At 42.3% G+C, this 15,859-nt stretch overlaps 1 protein-coding gene across 1 annotated transcript in view; it reads left to right on the top strand.

Moving 5' to 3' along the window:
• STON2 (stonin 2) overlaps window positions 1-15,859 on the top strand; it is a 188,136-nt gene that overhangs the window by 41,537 nt on the left and 130,740 nt on the right. Inside the window, exons 2-3 of the mRNA XM_049770335.1 lie at window positions 1,642-1,890; window positions 7,235-7,504. Coding sequence (XP_049626292.1) covers window positions 1,803-1,890; window positions 7,235-7,504 — 358 coding nt within the window. The 5' untranslated portion in view covers window positions 1,642-1,802. The remainder of the gene's footprint in view (window positions 1-1,641; window positions 1,891-7,234; window positions 7,505-15,859) is intronic.

The raw sequence follows: 15,859 nt of genomic DNA, 5'->3' as shown, positions 1-15,859 counted from the left end.
ATGAAAATCTATTTAATTAACTCATATTTTTACTAAAATCTTCCTTACCTAACCATTACTTCAGATGAACAAGATGACTCCATTTCTGTTTTTCTTCATTGGTAAACTATGCTTGGATGTACCATCTGGGATTTCTGGTTTTCTGCCAAAGGTTTAAATCAGATTTGCAAAAAGCTACCTGCCTAAGGCAAGAATTTGCACTGATTTAATAGGAAGGAATATGATTTCATTTAATCATTTGGTAAAAGATAGTGAAAAAAGTTAGAAATGTCTTATTTAATATTTGTTTTAAAAGTATGCCATTATATATTATAACATATATATACAATATACATATATACATTATATTATAGAAAAATCTATATCCAAAATATGCTAACTGGGGAATATGGACATCTAATTGCTAAAAATATATTTGATTAATTACAAGATTGATATAAAGGCTTCCTCTACAACCTGAAAGTAGAGCATTCCTAACTGATAAACTTGTTCAATTCAGTTTTTGGATCTAGGAACACTATTGACATTATATTAAAAAAAATCCTAACATTTCTAGACTTAAAAAAGTAAGCTACCAAATTGGCCCAAGTGCAAATATGTTGCTCTCAGATAGCAATGAAACCTGTGCAGAGATTGGGATCTTAAAAGTAGGTATGTCAGGGGGCCGGAGAGATAGCATAGAGGTAAGGCGTTTGTCTTTCATGCAGAAGGACGCTGGTTTGAATCCCGGCATCCCATATGGTCCCCTGTGCCTGCCAGGGGCAATTTCTGAACATAGATCCAGGAGTAACCCCTGAGCACTGCCGGGTGTGACCCCCCCCAAATAAAGTAGATATGCCAATCAGGAAAAGGGGTACAGGGGCTAGAGTGAAAGCGCAGAGAACTGAACTGTATGCCTACTATGCACAGTGCTTCAGGTTCAATTCCCATCTCAGATTGACCTCCTGAGCATCAACAGGTATGACCTTGGTAAACACAATCTTTCCCTCTAATAAAAAAAACACCTCGGGGCCGGGCGGTGGCGCTAAAGGTAAGGTGCCTGCCTTGCCTGCGCTATCCTTGGACGGACCGCGGTTCGATCCCCCGGTGTCCCATATGGTCCCCCAAGCCAGGAGCAACTTCTGAGCGCATAGCCAGGAGTAACCCCTGAGCGTTACCGGGTGTGGCCCAAAAACAAAAAACAAAACAAAAAAAAAAAAAAAAACAACACCTCAAGGGCTGGTGAGATAGTATAGTAGCAGGGCATTTGCCTTGCATTCAGCGGATCCAAGACGGATGGATGGTGGTTCAAATCCCGGCATCCCATATGGTCCCCCGAGCCAATCAGTAGCGATTTCTGAGTGCAGAGCCAGAAGTAACTCCTGAATGCCACTGGATGTGACCCAAAAACTAAAAACAAACAAACAAAACAAAAAAACCCAAGAAAACAAACAAATGAAAAACAAAACAAAACAAAACCTAAAAACCTCAAAATAAAGTAATTGTGACCAAAAGATGAGCTAAGAGAAGACAATTTTGAAGATTACTCACAGCCTTCCTGGGGGTGGGGGTTAGTATTAAAAGGAGGTCTGTGTAGGTTGAATATTATTATGATTATTTTTGAAAATTTTAAATATTTTCAAAAACGTTTCTTCTTGACAGATTAATCAGAGGCAAAAGAGGCTTGTTGCATGCATTGTCAGTGCTGCCCTCTGCAAAAATCCCATCACAAACCCTACGCCTGCCTTATCCACTCCTCAGCCCAGACACTGCTCTGGGGGCTGCCAAAGCTAGCACTGTGAAAATGATGAGCATCCTCTAGCATGACAACCTTGGATCACGTGACTGCTGCCCACCAGGCAGAGTGGGTCTCCTTCAATGAGGAGCCACTCTTTCCTGCTTCTTCTGAGGGTAAGGAGTGCTTTTGTTTCTTTTCTGTCTCTTATAAAACATTTTTTTTATTATTTGAGATTCATTGTTTACAATACTATTAATAATGATTTCTCATGCATAAAATGTCAACACTACACCCATCACCAGTAATATAGGTATTTATTAAAAAACAGGACTAGAACTATCATACAACTCAAACATCAATTCTCAGACCTCAAAAACATTACTTTGAGGGGCCAGAGAGATAGCATGGAGGTAGGGCATTTGCCTTATATGCAGAAGGATGGTGGTTCAAATCCCAGCATTCTGTATGGTCCCCTGAGCCTGCCTGGAGCAATTTCTGAGCATAGAGCCAGGAGTACCTGAGCGCTGCCAGGTGTGACCCAAAAACCAAAAGAAACAAAACAAAGCAAAACATTACTTTGAAATGATAGATGTACAACTGTGTTCATTGCCACACTTAGTACAATTGCCAAGATATGGAAACCATCCAAATGCTCAACTATGGATGAATAGATCAAGAAGTTGTGGTATATGTACACAGTTTTTTTTTTTGTTTGTTTGTTTGTTTTTGGTTTTTGGGTCACACCTGGCAGCACTCAGGGGTTCCTCCTGGCTCCTTGCTCAGAAATTGCTTCTGGCAGGCTCGAGGGATCATTTGGGATGCCAAGATTCGAACCAATGACCTTCTGCATTAAAGGCAAATTCCTTACCTCCATGCAATCTCTCTGGCCCCACAGTTTGTTTCTTTTCTTTTTTTTTTTTTTTTTTTTTTGGTTTTTGGTTTTTGGGCCACACCCGGCGGTGCTCAGGGGTTACTCCTGGCTGTCTGCTCAGAAGTAGCTCCTGGCAGGCACGGGGGATCATATGGGACACCGGGATTCGAACCAACCACCTTTGGTCCTGGATTGGCTGTTTGCAAGGCAAACACGGCTGTGCTATCTCTCCGGGTCCACAGTTTGTTTCTTAAATGAGATCACAGGCAAAGGATCAGGGCTGTTGTTTTAAGGGGCATCTGCTTCACCATTCTTTTGGTGACAAACTGACTGTGGGAAAAATTGTTCACTTTTCCTATGATTGATGCAGATTCTTTTACTTAGAAACTTTGGGTTGGGGAAACTCTTAGGTGCCTTTGAGCCCCAAACATGGAAGAATGAAAACATAGGGCCGGGCGGTGGCGCAAAGAGGTAAGGTGCCTGCCTTGCCTGCGCTAGCCTTGGACGGACCGCGGTTCGATCCCCCGGCGTCCCATATGGTCCCCCAAGCCAGGAGCGACTTCTGAGTGCATAGCCAGGAGTAACCCCTGAGCGTTACCGGGTGTGGCCCAAAAACCAAAAAAAAAAAAAAAAAAAAAGAATGAAAACATAAAGAGCATTAGCTATTTTTATTGCCCAAAATGTGTGAACTTTGTATTTACAAAGCACTCAACATTCAGATCATATTGTTAAAATCAATGGACTCTAGAGCCAAATTGTTTCAGCTCAGACCTGGTTTCTTCATGCCTGAATGCTGTGCCATTGGTGGGCTTTTTATTTAAACTCTGTGTGCAGTAGATGTACTCCTTGCATGGTTGTGAGGATTAAATGAGTTCACAAGCATAAAATATCAGAACAGTGCCTGGCACTTAGAAAGAACTTGGGAATTATTCACAATGACCATAAAATGATGGCTAAATTGGCTTTTAGGAACTGGTGCTCAGGGAGGAAGGTTAAGAGGGATATATTTGTATAGCTGTGTCTGCCAGCTCTGTTCTACAGCAACTGCATAGCCAACTGAAACAACTCACAAGCCCCTGGAAAAGGGAGTTTTAGGCTGTGTCATACAATATGGTAGACAAGTTTCTGTCCAAGTGTGGAAGTGTGCCTAGTTCCGGTTGAGGTGCATTTTATGTGTGAAATAGCCCCTTTGAATTCTGAAGTTCAGCATATTCTTTACTCTTTTTATAATATATTAATTACATGTTACAATTATACCTTTTCACTACTATAGGTTGAAATACACATTAAAAGTAATTTTAGTTCATTGATTTTTTTACTAAAAATATTTATTTGGTTATCTGTTATTATGTTTACTATTCATTATTGTTTGTTATTTATCTGGTGATTTTACTCTTGTATGGAAAGTAGGTTCCTCAGGCTTTTGAGCCCTTTCTCTTTAGTGTGTAAGTCTAGATAGTACAGTGTGTAGGGTCTTTGTCTTCCATGTGACTGACTTGGGTTCAATCCCCAGCATGCCATATGGTCTCCCAAGCTCTCCAGGAGTAAATCTTGAGTGTATAGCCAGAAATAACCTCTGAGTATTGCTAGGTGTAGCCCTAAAATAAAGCAAAGCCAAAGAAGACAAATCCAAAACTCCAAGACTTTTGGGCCTGAGAGATAGCACAGTGGTTAGGGCATTTGTCTTGCATCTTGCCCACTTTGGTTTGATCCTTGGTATCCCATCTGGTCCCCCAAACCTGCCAGGAGTGATTTCTGAGTGCAGAGCCAAGAGCAACCCCTGTGTGCCCCTGGGTGTGACTCAAAAACCAAAATAAATAAATTAAAAAAAACCCTCCAAGACTTTAGATAGGGGATTACTTTGCATTTTTTTGGGGGAGGGGGGCTCACACCCGGCCACACTCAGAGGCTACTCCTGGCTCTACGTTCAGAAATTGCCCCCGGTAGGCTCTGAGGACCATATGGGATTCCGGGATTCGAACCACCATCCTTCTGCATGCAAGGCAAACGCCCTACTGCTGTGCTGTCTCTCTGACCCCTACTTTGCATTTTCTTTTTTTTTTTTTAATTTGATTGATTGATTGGTTTCTGGGCCATATCTGGTGGCACTCAGGGGTTACTCCTAACTTTGTGCTCAGAAATTGCTCCTTTCAGACTCAGGGGCCCACATGGGATGCCGGGAAGTGAACCAAGGCCCTTTCAGGTTGGCTGCATGCAAGACAAATTCCCCACCACTGTGCTATCTCTCCGGCCCCCATACCTTGCATTTCTTTCAGATGGTGCTAGTATAGATACTTTATTGTTAGAATTAGGCATCGAGTTCCCAAGCCAGGATACCTGAGAGATGCAGGTCTGGAAGCAAACATCAATACGGGAAATAATCCAGACATATACAATAAAGAGAAACGGGTTCAGGAATTTCAACATGCAAGCCTTCAGCTCGTAAAAAGCATGAATCTCATTGGGAAGTCCAGAAACAAAAGAGAGCGTTTTCCTGCAACCCAAAGTATTTATTATGAAGGAATAGACCACATCTGGAGGTGGGAGAACAAATACTAAGTAGGGAAGGACCCAGTAATCCAATCACCAGATCACATCCTAGGGTGGAGAAGGAATACTGAGTAGGGGAGGACCAATTTGTCTGGCTAATGGAAAATAAGGAATTTTATATTAGTAGTTTGATGTTTTGAAAAGTTTTCAGGAGCTTAGGATGTAACTCAGTGGTAAAGTGCATAATTTATGTGGGTGAGGCCCTGAGTTGATGCCCCATTAATAAAAAAAAAAACTTCAAAACAAAAATTATCTTTTAGGCCGGAGTGATAGCACAGTGGTAGGGCATTTGCTTTGCATATGACGAACATAGGACTGACCCTGGTTTGATTCCCGGCATCCCATAGTGTCCCCTGAGCCTTCCAGGAGCGACTTCTGAGTGCAGAGCCAGGAGTAATCCCTGAGCACTGCTGGGTGTGACTCTCCTCCCCCCCCCAAAAAAAAAAAACACAAAAAATATTTTATATAGCAAATTTGACCATTTTGATATGTAGTGGATAAGCATTACAATATGTGTAGATTGTTCATTGGTGAGATATAAAGAAACACAGTAAGAGAATAATACACAAAGACAATAGCAATGAAGACTAGGAGGTCGGGTCCATAGTAGAAAGCTTGCCACAATGGGAAAGGTTATTAGATTAGAGAAGGGATCACTATGACAATGATAGTAGGAAGTGATCACTCTGTTTTTTGTTTTTTTTTTGTTTTTGGGCCACACCCGGCGGTGCTCAGGGGTTACTCCTGGCTGTCTGCTCAGAAATAGCTCCTGGCAAGCACGGGGGACCATATAGGACACCAGAATTCGAACCAACCACCTTTGGTCCTGGATCGGCTGCTTGCAAGGCAAACACCGTTGTGCTATCTCTTCGGGCCCGGAAGTGATCACTCTGGACAAGATCTGGGTGATGAAAAGAGTTAAAGTAATAGGCATGATACCCCTTCAGTACAATATTGGAAGCCACTGTGCCTAAAAGGACAAAAGTGTCTTCTATACAGACTGGGGGGTGAAAGGGAAACTGTTGACATTGGTGAAGGGATGGAACATTGTATAAATGAAACTCAGTCATGAGCAGCTATGTAACTTTGTATCTCACAGTGTCTGAGTAAGTAAAACACTTAAAAATAATCTGTTTAGAGATAACAAAAACAAAACATGTAGGTTGGCGTGACCTCTTTATAATCAAGATGTAATTCTATAAACAATAAACGTTTTGTTGTTGTTGCTGTTAAATAGATGATGAAAATCTAGAGATGACTGTTAAAGGTGTGATATAAAGCTAAAGAAAGGACCAGCTGGCCAGGGTGTTAGTGCTGTGTTGGTACCTAGTGGTTTACATATATGTGCAACATGGTTCTGTTTGACCTCTGGGCCATAATTAACTCTTCTTGTTTCCTCTCTAAATGTATTTTTTGGTTTGTTTTGGGTCATACCCGGTGGTGATCAGGGTTACTCCTGGTTCTGTGTTCAGAAATCGCCCTAGACAGGCATGGGGGGACGGGGGCACGGGGGGTGGGGTGGGGGGGGGGTGGGGGGACGGACCATTTGGGATGCCAGGATTCGAACCACTGTCTGGCCTGGATCGGTTGTGTGCAGGGCAAAAGTCCTGCCACTGAGTTATCTTTCTGGTCCCTGAATGAATTTTATTTGTGACTCCTTAGCACTGAAGTAGATGCTGGGAGAAGCAGAGACAAGATATTTCCCGCTTCCTGGGCTATGACTACTGTAGACATGCAGGGGTTGTTGCTTTTACACAATTTCACATTAACATTCCTTCAGCACTGATGCAGAGAGGCATAGCTTTTTCTTGTTTGGGGAGGGACAGGGTACAGAGAGGAAGGACAGGGGAGTGGTTTGGAGCCATACCTGGAGGTGCTCAGGGGATCCTAAGGGGCAGCTAGGGAATGAACCTGGGTTGGCAAGTGTCCTGCTCATTGTACTATAGGCTCCTGCCCAATGACTTTTCTCATTTGGCCCCCAGCATCATGAGTTCTGATGCTCACCACTTGTCTACCCTTGCTTTTTGTCTCTCCCCACCCCTAGTCAAGTTGGACCTTCCTCCCATGCTGTGATATTGGTGTCTGCTGTATTTCAGGGGCCACGGAGGACTATCTACCAGGATTGTCCTCTTCCTCGGAGCCCTCGGAGAGCTCCTCCACGGAGCCGCCCATTGGGGATGGAGCCTCTCAAGACCTTTCCCATTCGGAAAAGGATGATTCTTCGGAGAAGATGGGCCTTATCTCGGAGGCAGCCTCCCCTCCTGGGAGCCCTGACCTGGCCTCAGCCATCAGTGGCTGGGTTCAGTTTGAAGACGACACATCGTGGGCCAACCCGTCACCTATTCAGAAAGGAACAGGTGGGACAGGTAGGAGGCTATGGGGGGCTGTGAGGGGGTTCTGGATCAGGTCTGTGCTCACCAGGGCTCCCTGACTGTGCCAAATTCATACAGTTCATACCAGTTCATACAGGAGAGAGCAGAAGAAGGTCTCAGCCAGCTGAATTCTGTCACTAGTTTTTATTAAGGGAAGAATTGATGCATTCTCAGTTTATCCTGTCATCTACCCCATCCCTGGCTATTGGAAATGGTCATCTATGTATTTGTATGTTAGAGATGGGAGTCATTTACTCAGTACCAAAGCTGTTAGTTCCCAATAGATGGAAATGATGCCAAGTGCATCTCACTCTAACGAGCCATGTGAACATGGGTAGCTCCATACCCCAGATATTTTAAATACAAGCCTTAGCGACTGGTGATTACTTATTTCAATAATTCTCTTATTCTGTTACATAAGTGACTTGAAGCTGTATTTGGGTATTTATTAAAGCCAGAGAAACTTTTTTTATATTGTGCACTGAAATACATCAAGAGTGGGGCCCAGAGAGATAGCACAGCGGCATTTGCCTTGCAAGCAGCCGATCCAGGACCAAAGGTGATTGGTTCGAATCCTGGTGTCCCATATGGTCCCCCGTGCCTGCCAGGAGCTATTTCTGAGCAGACTACCAGGAGTAACCTCTGAGTACTGCCAGGTGCTTTCTCTCTCTCTCTCTCTCTCTCTCTCTCTCTCTCTCTCTCTCTCTCTCTCTCTCTCTCTCTGTCTGTCTCTCTCTTCTCTCTCTGTCTCTCTCTTCTCTCTCTCTCTCTCTCTCTCTCTCTCTCTCTCTCTCCCTCTCTCCCTATCTTCCTCTCTCCCTCTCTCCCTCTCTCCCTCTCCCTGAAGCCTCCTGGTATTGGGAATTGGATTTAATAAAAAAGAGGTGTTCTAGCTTTTTTAAAAAAAAAAAAAAAGAAATACATCAAGAGTATAACATTTAGGATGGTATTAGTTTTCTATTGCTGCTGTAACAAGTTACAATGACCAGGGGTGGGAAAGAAGGGTAAGCAGTTAAGAAGTATACCTTCCATGTGGCTGACCCAGATTGGTCTCTGGCACTACTTGATCCCTGTGCATTCCCAGGTGCATCACTGGAGGCCCTTGAGCACTGCTAGCATGGCCTAGGTATCCTGACACGACATAGTATGCACAGCTCTGAATCCTCAGGTCTGGTTGGCTGAGAATTACTGGGTGGTTCCTGGGTCTCCTGAGTACCACATAGAATACCCATCACAGAGAGAAAAACAAATAAAATAACATAAAGTAAAATAACAGTAAGCATGACCGTATAAACCTCACAGCTATTACATTATTATTTATTATTATTATTATTCTGTAGTTTAGAAGTCTGACATGGGTGTCAGTTGGTTTAAATCAAGTTCCTTTCAAGAGGCATTAGTGGAGAATCTTTTTTTGGGGGCGGGTATTTGGGTCCTCCCCCTCCTCCCGGTGATGCTCAGGGTTTATTACTCCTGGCTCTGTGCTCAGAAATTACTCCTACTAGCCACAGGGGACCACCACATGGGATGCTGGGAATTGAACCCGGATCTGTTGGGGGTTGGCCACATGCAAGGCAAATGCCCTACTGCTGTACTATCACTCCGACCCTTAGTGGAGATTTTTTTTTCTTAGTCTTTTCCAGCTTCTCAAAAATGTCCATGACCTTGGACATGTGCTTGTGCTTCCATCTTCAGAGCCAGCAGTGCAGTCTGTCTTTTTTGTTTTTTTGTTTTAGTTTTTGGATCACACCGGGCCACACTCAGGGGTTACTCTTGGCTATATGCTCAGAAATCGCTCCTACCAGCTTGGAGGACCATATGGGATTCAAACCACCGTCCTGCATGTAAGGCAAATGCCCTACCTCCATGCTATCTCTCCAGCCCCAGTAGTCTGTCTACACTTTTCTTCTTGGTACTCACATTTTTCTCTGACTGATGCCTGCCTGTGTTCCCAGAATGTTTTGTTTTGTTTCCAGATGCCTCGAAAGCATGTGCTCTAGCTCATGAAGGATGTGTCTAGCCCTCCCGCCCCAGATATTTTTGGAGTAAGGAAGTAATTCCCAGAAGTACTTGGGAGTCACTCCCAGAGGTGCTGGAGGAAGGGCTTATAGCTCCAAGAGTTTTCTACTGCTTGACTCAGATTTCTGGTTTTCAGTTTTATTCCTTCTTCCATTTTTGATGACCCTAGTGATTCCATTAGGTATAACACAGGTCTCAGATAATTTCCCATCTCAGGGCTTTAGCTTAAAGCATGTCTACACATTCCCTTTTGCTTTTTTATTTGTTTTGTTTCATGGCCACACCTGGTGATACCCAGGGCTTATTCCTGTTCTGTGTTCAGAGATCGCTCTTGGCAGTGCTTGGGGTAGTCATATGAGGTTCTGAGAAGCTCCTGACCTGTTGTGCTACCTCAGTCGCTCCCATTGCCTTTTAAGGTAACATGTAGGGATCAGGATTTGGGCTTTTTGGAGGACCATTCTTTACCCTATCCTGAAGATCTATTAGCAAAAAAGTAAGGGTTGTATGTTTTTCTGTTCATGGATTAAAGATTATGCAGCATGGATGCCTTGACAGGTTCAGGCAGGCCTCCTCTCTGGCTGAAGGAGAAACTAACCTCAACCAAATGCCTAAATTTGGCCAAATATTGGAACAATTGAGCATTTATATAGTGTAGGAAAAGGTTACAAACAGAATACTGGCCAGTACATCAAGTCAGATATCTGTTTCTGAGTTTGAATAAGCTATCTTTATATATATATTTGGGAGATGTATTAATAGTATTAATATGCTTATTTCTTTTTTTTTTTTTTTGGTTTTTGGGCCACACCCTGTGACGCTCAGGGGTTACTCCTGGCTATGCACTCAGAAGTTGCTCCTGGCTTCTTGGGGGACCATATGGGACGCCGGGGGATCGAACCGCGGTCCGTCCTAGGCTAGCGCAGGCAAGGCAGACACCTTACCTCCAGCGCCACCGCCCGGCCCCGCTTATTTCTTTTTTATAAATGGTTTTTGAAGTAACTTCAGTATATTACATTATATGCATTTCATGTGTACATCCTTATAAATAAACTTAGACACTACATTATGTCTACCTATAAGTTTAGTTTGTCTTCACTATTCTAATGAGCCCTTTTACCAATTCCTCTTGGGCTTCTTCTGGTAATCACTTTTTTGTTCTGACAGCCTAAGAGTTTGTTTGTTAATTTCTTTATCTTGTACTTTTTTCTTTTAATATGATTGATTTCACTTAGATTATTATACGAGGCCAATTAATTGTTGCAAATTGTAGTATTTCACTTTTTTAATAACCGAATAGTATTCTATTGTGTATATATATAGGTGTATATATCTGAATATATGTATGACACATGTTTACATAACACCTTGTTTTTTTTTGGTTTTTGGGTCACACCCAGAAGTGCTCAGGGGTTACTCCTGAGCTCTACGCTCAGAAATCACCCCTGGCAGGCACGGGGGACCATATGGGATGCCGGGATTCAGACCACTGTCCTTCCACACGCAAGGCAAACGCCTTACTGCTGTGCTATCTCTCCGGCCCCAACATCTGTTCATCAGTGGGTATGTAGGTTGCGTCCATTTTTGGATATTGTAGGTAATGTTGCAATAACCTTTGGGTGTATAGATCTATTTGAATTAGAGTTTCTGTGTTCTTCAGGTAAATATTAGAATTGGAATAACTGGATAGTGTTTCCTTTTTATTTTCTTTTTTTTATAATATCTTTATTAAAGCACCATGATTACAAACATGTTTGTAGTTTTGGGTTTCATTTATAGAGCAGAATACCCCCCTTCACCAGTGCAACCTTCTCACCACCATTGCCCCATATCTGTCCTCCCCACCCCTTACCTATCTTCAAGAGAGGCTTTTTTTTTTTCTCACTCAGTACCATTGTCGTGATAGTTGTTAGTGGAATTATTTCACAAACTGCACTCACCACTCATTTGTGGTAAGCTTCATATTGTGGGCCAGTCCTTTCAGCCCTTATCTCTATTGTCTCTGGGTATTATTACAATAATGTCTTTTAAGTGAAATAAGTCAGAGGGAGAGAAACAGACAAAAATAGTCTCACTCATCAGTAGGATTTATGAAAGGTATTTCTTCTTTAAAATAAAAAATATGTTTTTATTGGAGGGCCATACCTACTGTGATCAAGAATAACTCCAGGGGGAGCTCAGAATACTGTACTTGGGTGTTGGGGATTGAACCCGTGTTGGCTGCTTGGCAACACATTCACCATTATACTATCTCTTTGGTCCCCTATAAAATTCTATCTAAAATTTATTTTATGGGGGCCAGAATGGTAGCACAGTGGTAGGGCGTTTGCCTTGCACACGGCTGACCCAGGATGGACCTGGGTTCGATCCCCAGCATCCCCTATTGTCTTCTGAGCCTTCCAGGAGTGATTTCTGAGTGCAGAGCCAGGAGTAACCCCTGAGCACTGCAGAGTATGGCCCTAAAGCCCCCCAAAATATTTTATATACTCCTTGCAAAAATTCATAAGAATATATTAATATTCTTATGATACAGGAGGCAGCTGGGATAAATAGAGGTTTGGAAATTTGCCTAAGGCTGATGTGCAGAAATGGCAGGAGAGTGTTCCAACACTAGGCAGGTTGGTCCCAGGAACTGCATACTACCTAGGATTGCTCTGTGTGTCTTTCTTACTCTTCCTGCTGTGCCCTAGAATTCCCCCTCTCTCATTTCCAAAGGCATGAGAAACCAAGGATGAAAAGCAAAGATGAAAGCTGAGGGGGAGAATAACTGTCCTAAAATGGCCTGGCCTTGCCATTGATTATAGTCAGAGCATTCAGAGATTTTTTTTTGTTTGTTTGTTTTTTGGGCCACACCCGGTACTGCTCAGGGGTTACTCCTGGCTATGGCTTGGGGGACTATATGGGACACCAGGGGATCCGTCCTAGGCTAGCGCAGGCAAGGCAGACACCTTACCTCTAGTGCCACCACGCTGGCCCCAGAGATTTTCATATCTGTTTATACCTTATCTTTAGCCTTAAAGATTTTCTGATTGCTTAGAACTATTTTTACAATGGACAGTCAGTTTACTTCATTTCTTTACCACCGATTTCATGAAAATTGACTTTGAAATTAGTCATAATTTAACTCAGGTTGGATGTTTACAAGACAAACACATGTACTATCCTTCTGGCCCTGAAAAAATGTTTTAATTAGAATAATGTAAAAACATTCTTGATCAGTAAAATATATCTATTTTAAAGTTAACTCAGCAACACTTTCTTGATTGCTACCTTTGCCTCAGCCTAATCCAGGCCTATTGTTCCACTTAAACTTTATTTTCAAATATTGGTGGTTCACTTATGGGACATTGCTTGCTGACTGGGTCATTTTCTATTATTGCATAGCAAATATTGATGATTTTTTTAAGGATTACTCTTTTATATATGTACCTCAGGAATAAATTTCACTTGTCTTACTCTAATCTTGGACTTGATGTTACTAAGAATATGGGATTTATTTTGCTTGAGTCAAATGAAGAAATGACAACAAGCTAAAAAAAAAAAACTTTCAAGTGTGTGAAAGCCAAATTTGGCTTGAAAATGGCTCCAACATTTATAATCCCATCTGCTTCCATATGTGAACATCTAATTCACATATGTAGATTTATTGTGCATAGTTGGCTTTTAGCAGGAGGCTGAAGATTGGTTTGCCAGCACACTTGTGTAGAAGTAAACAACTGGTATTTCTGTGCTACGGACCCAAGAGCTCTGGGACATTGTGCAGAATATCAGCTTACTAAAGAAACTGGTAGTAAATTCAAGAGACCAGACCTCAGATCATTGATTCTGGGTATTGAATGAAAGAGAGCAGGGTAATTTCTGTTGTCTAAACTGACTTCAATACCCTGGGGATTCACTCACAGGAACTGTGTACAGAGTAGTGTAAATGGTAGAGGGAAGGCCAGGAGAAAGCAGAAAGAATAAGGAAAAAGTGTACTTTGAACCTCCCGTTGGCAGTTTCTTCCTGAAGATCCTTTTTGAGAAGTTCATGTTCTTGGCCTAAGAGAATAGTAAGAGGATGATGGATAGTGGGGATCTATTAGTACTGATCTGAGTCTGGTCTCTGAAACAAAAAGCAGAGCTTTACTTAGCCAGTTGTTTCATTCCTTAACTTCAGGGTTGCTGGGATAGACCATACGTGTATCTATTCACCCAACCATATAGTAGAAGTTTGGTAGGAAAATGCTACCCAGGATAGATAGTCCTTTTTCCCACTATCAGTTTTCATTTATTTATGCAACTTTTTAGTCTCACATGAAAGAAAAAAAATGATCTCTTATGCTGTGACAAGAAAAAGGCCAAGGGGACATTGGAATTCAGCCTGGAATGGGAATGCACTACTTTTCTTAATTAAAATGCAAGGGGTTTGTAGGCTTGGTGGAATCAGGAACAAAGGGACTTCCATTAGTGGGAAATTTCTCGTTTCTTTTTTGTGGCATTTAAATGCTAGAAACAATGCTAAGGAATTTAGTGATTAAACAGAGTAATTAAACAGAGGAACTGTTGGCCCCCACCTACTGTGCTGACCTTGTTGTTCTATTGCTATGAATGGAGGTACCCCAAGGGTGACTAGAGATCTTTGAGCCAGCAGTTGCTGAGGGAAATAAGTCCAGAAATGCTTGCTTTCATCTAGGGAAAACTTTTCTTTTGGATTTCAATTAGGACAGGATTTAAAGTGTATTTGTTGTCATCATGGTTGCTCTGGGGAAAAGATGATACATTATTTTCCTTTAAAAATGAAGTGAATCCATTGAAATGAAGCTTTCTAACAGTCACAAATATAGAATAAGAACTGGCATTCATTCTTTAAACCTCAAGGTAACAGAAATGAGAGTGTATGTAAAATCTTGCTCCTTAAACATTGCGCAAAAGTAGTTTTTCCTCTATTAACTCCCCTGAAATTTAGTTGGGTTAAATGTGTGGTTCATTTGGTGACTGGGATGAGTATTGGTTGAGAGTGGGTAAGATTCCCAACTAGTTGGTTGTACTCTGGTAATATCATATTCAGTATAACCATATAATTCATTATTATCATATTCAAGTTATGTTGCCTGCCACATAATCTCTTTAGAAAGATTTTGAGTAAGAGCCATACACAGAGTATGGTGATTAAGGTATTTCTCTTGCACATGAATGACCCCAGTTTGATCCTCAGCACCATATATGGCTCCCTGAGCACTGCCAGGAGTGACCCCTGAGTACAGAGGATAGCATGTTGAGTGAAGTAAGCCAGAAGAAAGACAAATACAGGATGATCTTACTTACCTGTGTTATATCGAATAATTGAATATGGAAACATAATATAACACAGGGGTATGTCTAGATTAACTTCTATCCTAGAGTTTAGGGGGGAGAAGGACATGGAAGAAAAGAAATTAGAAGGCCGGGCGGTGGCGCTAAAGGTAAGGTGCCTGCCTTGCCTGCGCTAGCCTTGGACGGACCGCGGTTCGATCCCCCGGTGTCCCATATGGTCCCCCAAGCCAGGAGCAACTTCTGAGCACATAGCCAGGAGTAACCCCTGAGCATTACCGGGTGTGGCCCAAAAATCAAAAAAAAAAAAAAAAAAAAGAAATTAGAGAAGGGAGAAGATGAGAAAGGGTAGTACTGGGAGAACTGGAGTTGGGGGCCTCAGGTATATTGGTGAAATGAGAAAGTGATATAACTTTATATCCAAAGCACAGACTCAACAACTCTGAAAACATGAGATCTAAACTACAAAACTGAACTTTGAAATGTGCCTGTCAAGGGAAGAGGTGAGGGTTGTGCAGTAACAAGAGGGACCATGGGAACATTAAAGTTGAGTGGGATTGGTGTTGGACTTTTGTCTGCCTAACACTCAGCCCTCAATAACTTGTAAATCATGACTTTCATAGATTTTTAAAAAGTTCAAAAGGAGGGGTGGAGAGATAGCATGGAGGTAAGGTGTTTGCCTTTCATGCAGGAGGTCATCGGTTCGAATCCCTGTGTCCCATATGGTCCCCCATGCCTGCCAGGAGCAATTTCTGAGCCTGGAGCCAGGAATAACCCCTGAGCACTGCCGGGTGTGACCCAAAAACCACACACACAAAAAAAAAGTTCAAAAGGAAAAGTTAGGATAAAATAACATTTAATTATGTATGTATACAAAGTCTAACAGTTGTAAATCCTAAAATAAATGAGGTAGGGCTGGGATGATAGTAGAGAGGGTAGTTGTGCTCACCTTGCTCTTGGCTAACCCAGGTTTGATCCCTGGCATCCTATCTGGTCCCCTGAGCACCATCAGAATTGATTTCTGAACTCAGAACCAGGAGAAAT

Source organism: Suncus etruscus, chromosome 3, assembly GCF_024139225.1.
Source record: "Suncus etruscus isolate mSunEtr1 chromosome 3, mSunEtr1.pri.cur, whole genome shotgun sequence".
Classification (NCBI taxonomy): domain Eukaryota; kingdom Metazoa; phylum Chordata; class Mammalia; order Eulipotyphla; family Soricidae; genus Suncus; species Suncus etruscus.
The sequence above is the reverse complement of the archived record's forward strand: the minus strand, read 5'-3'. Positions and strand labels throughout refer to the sequence as shown.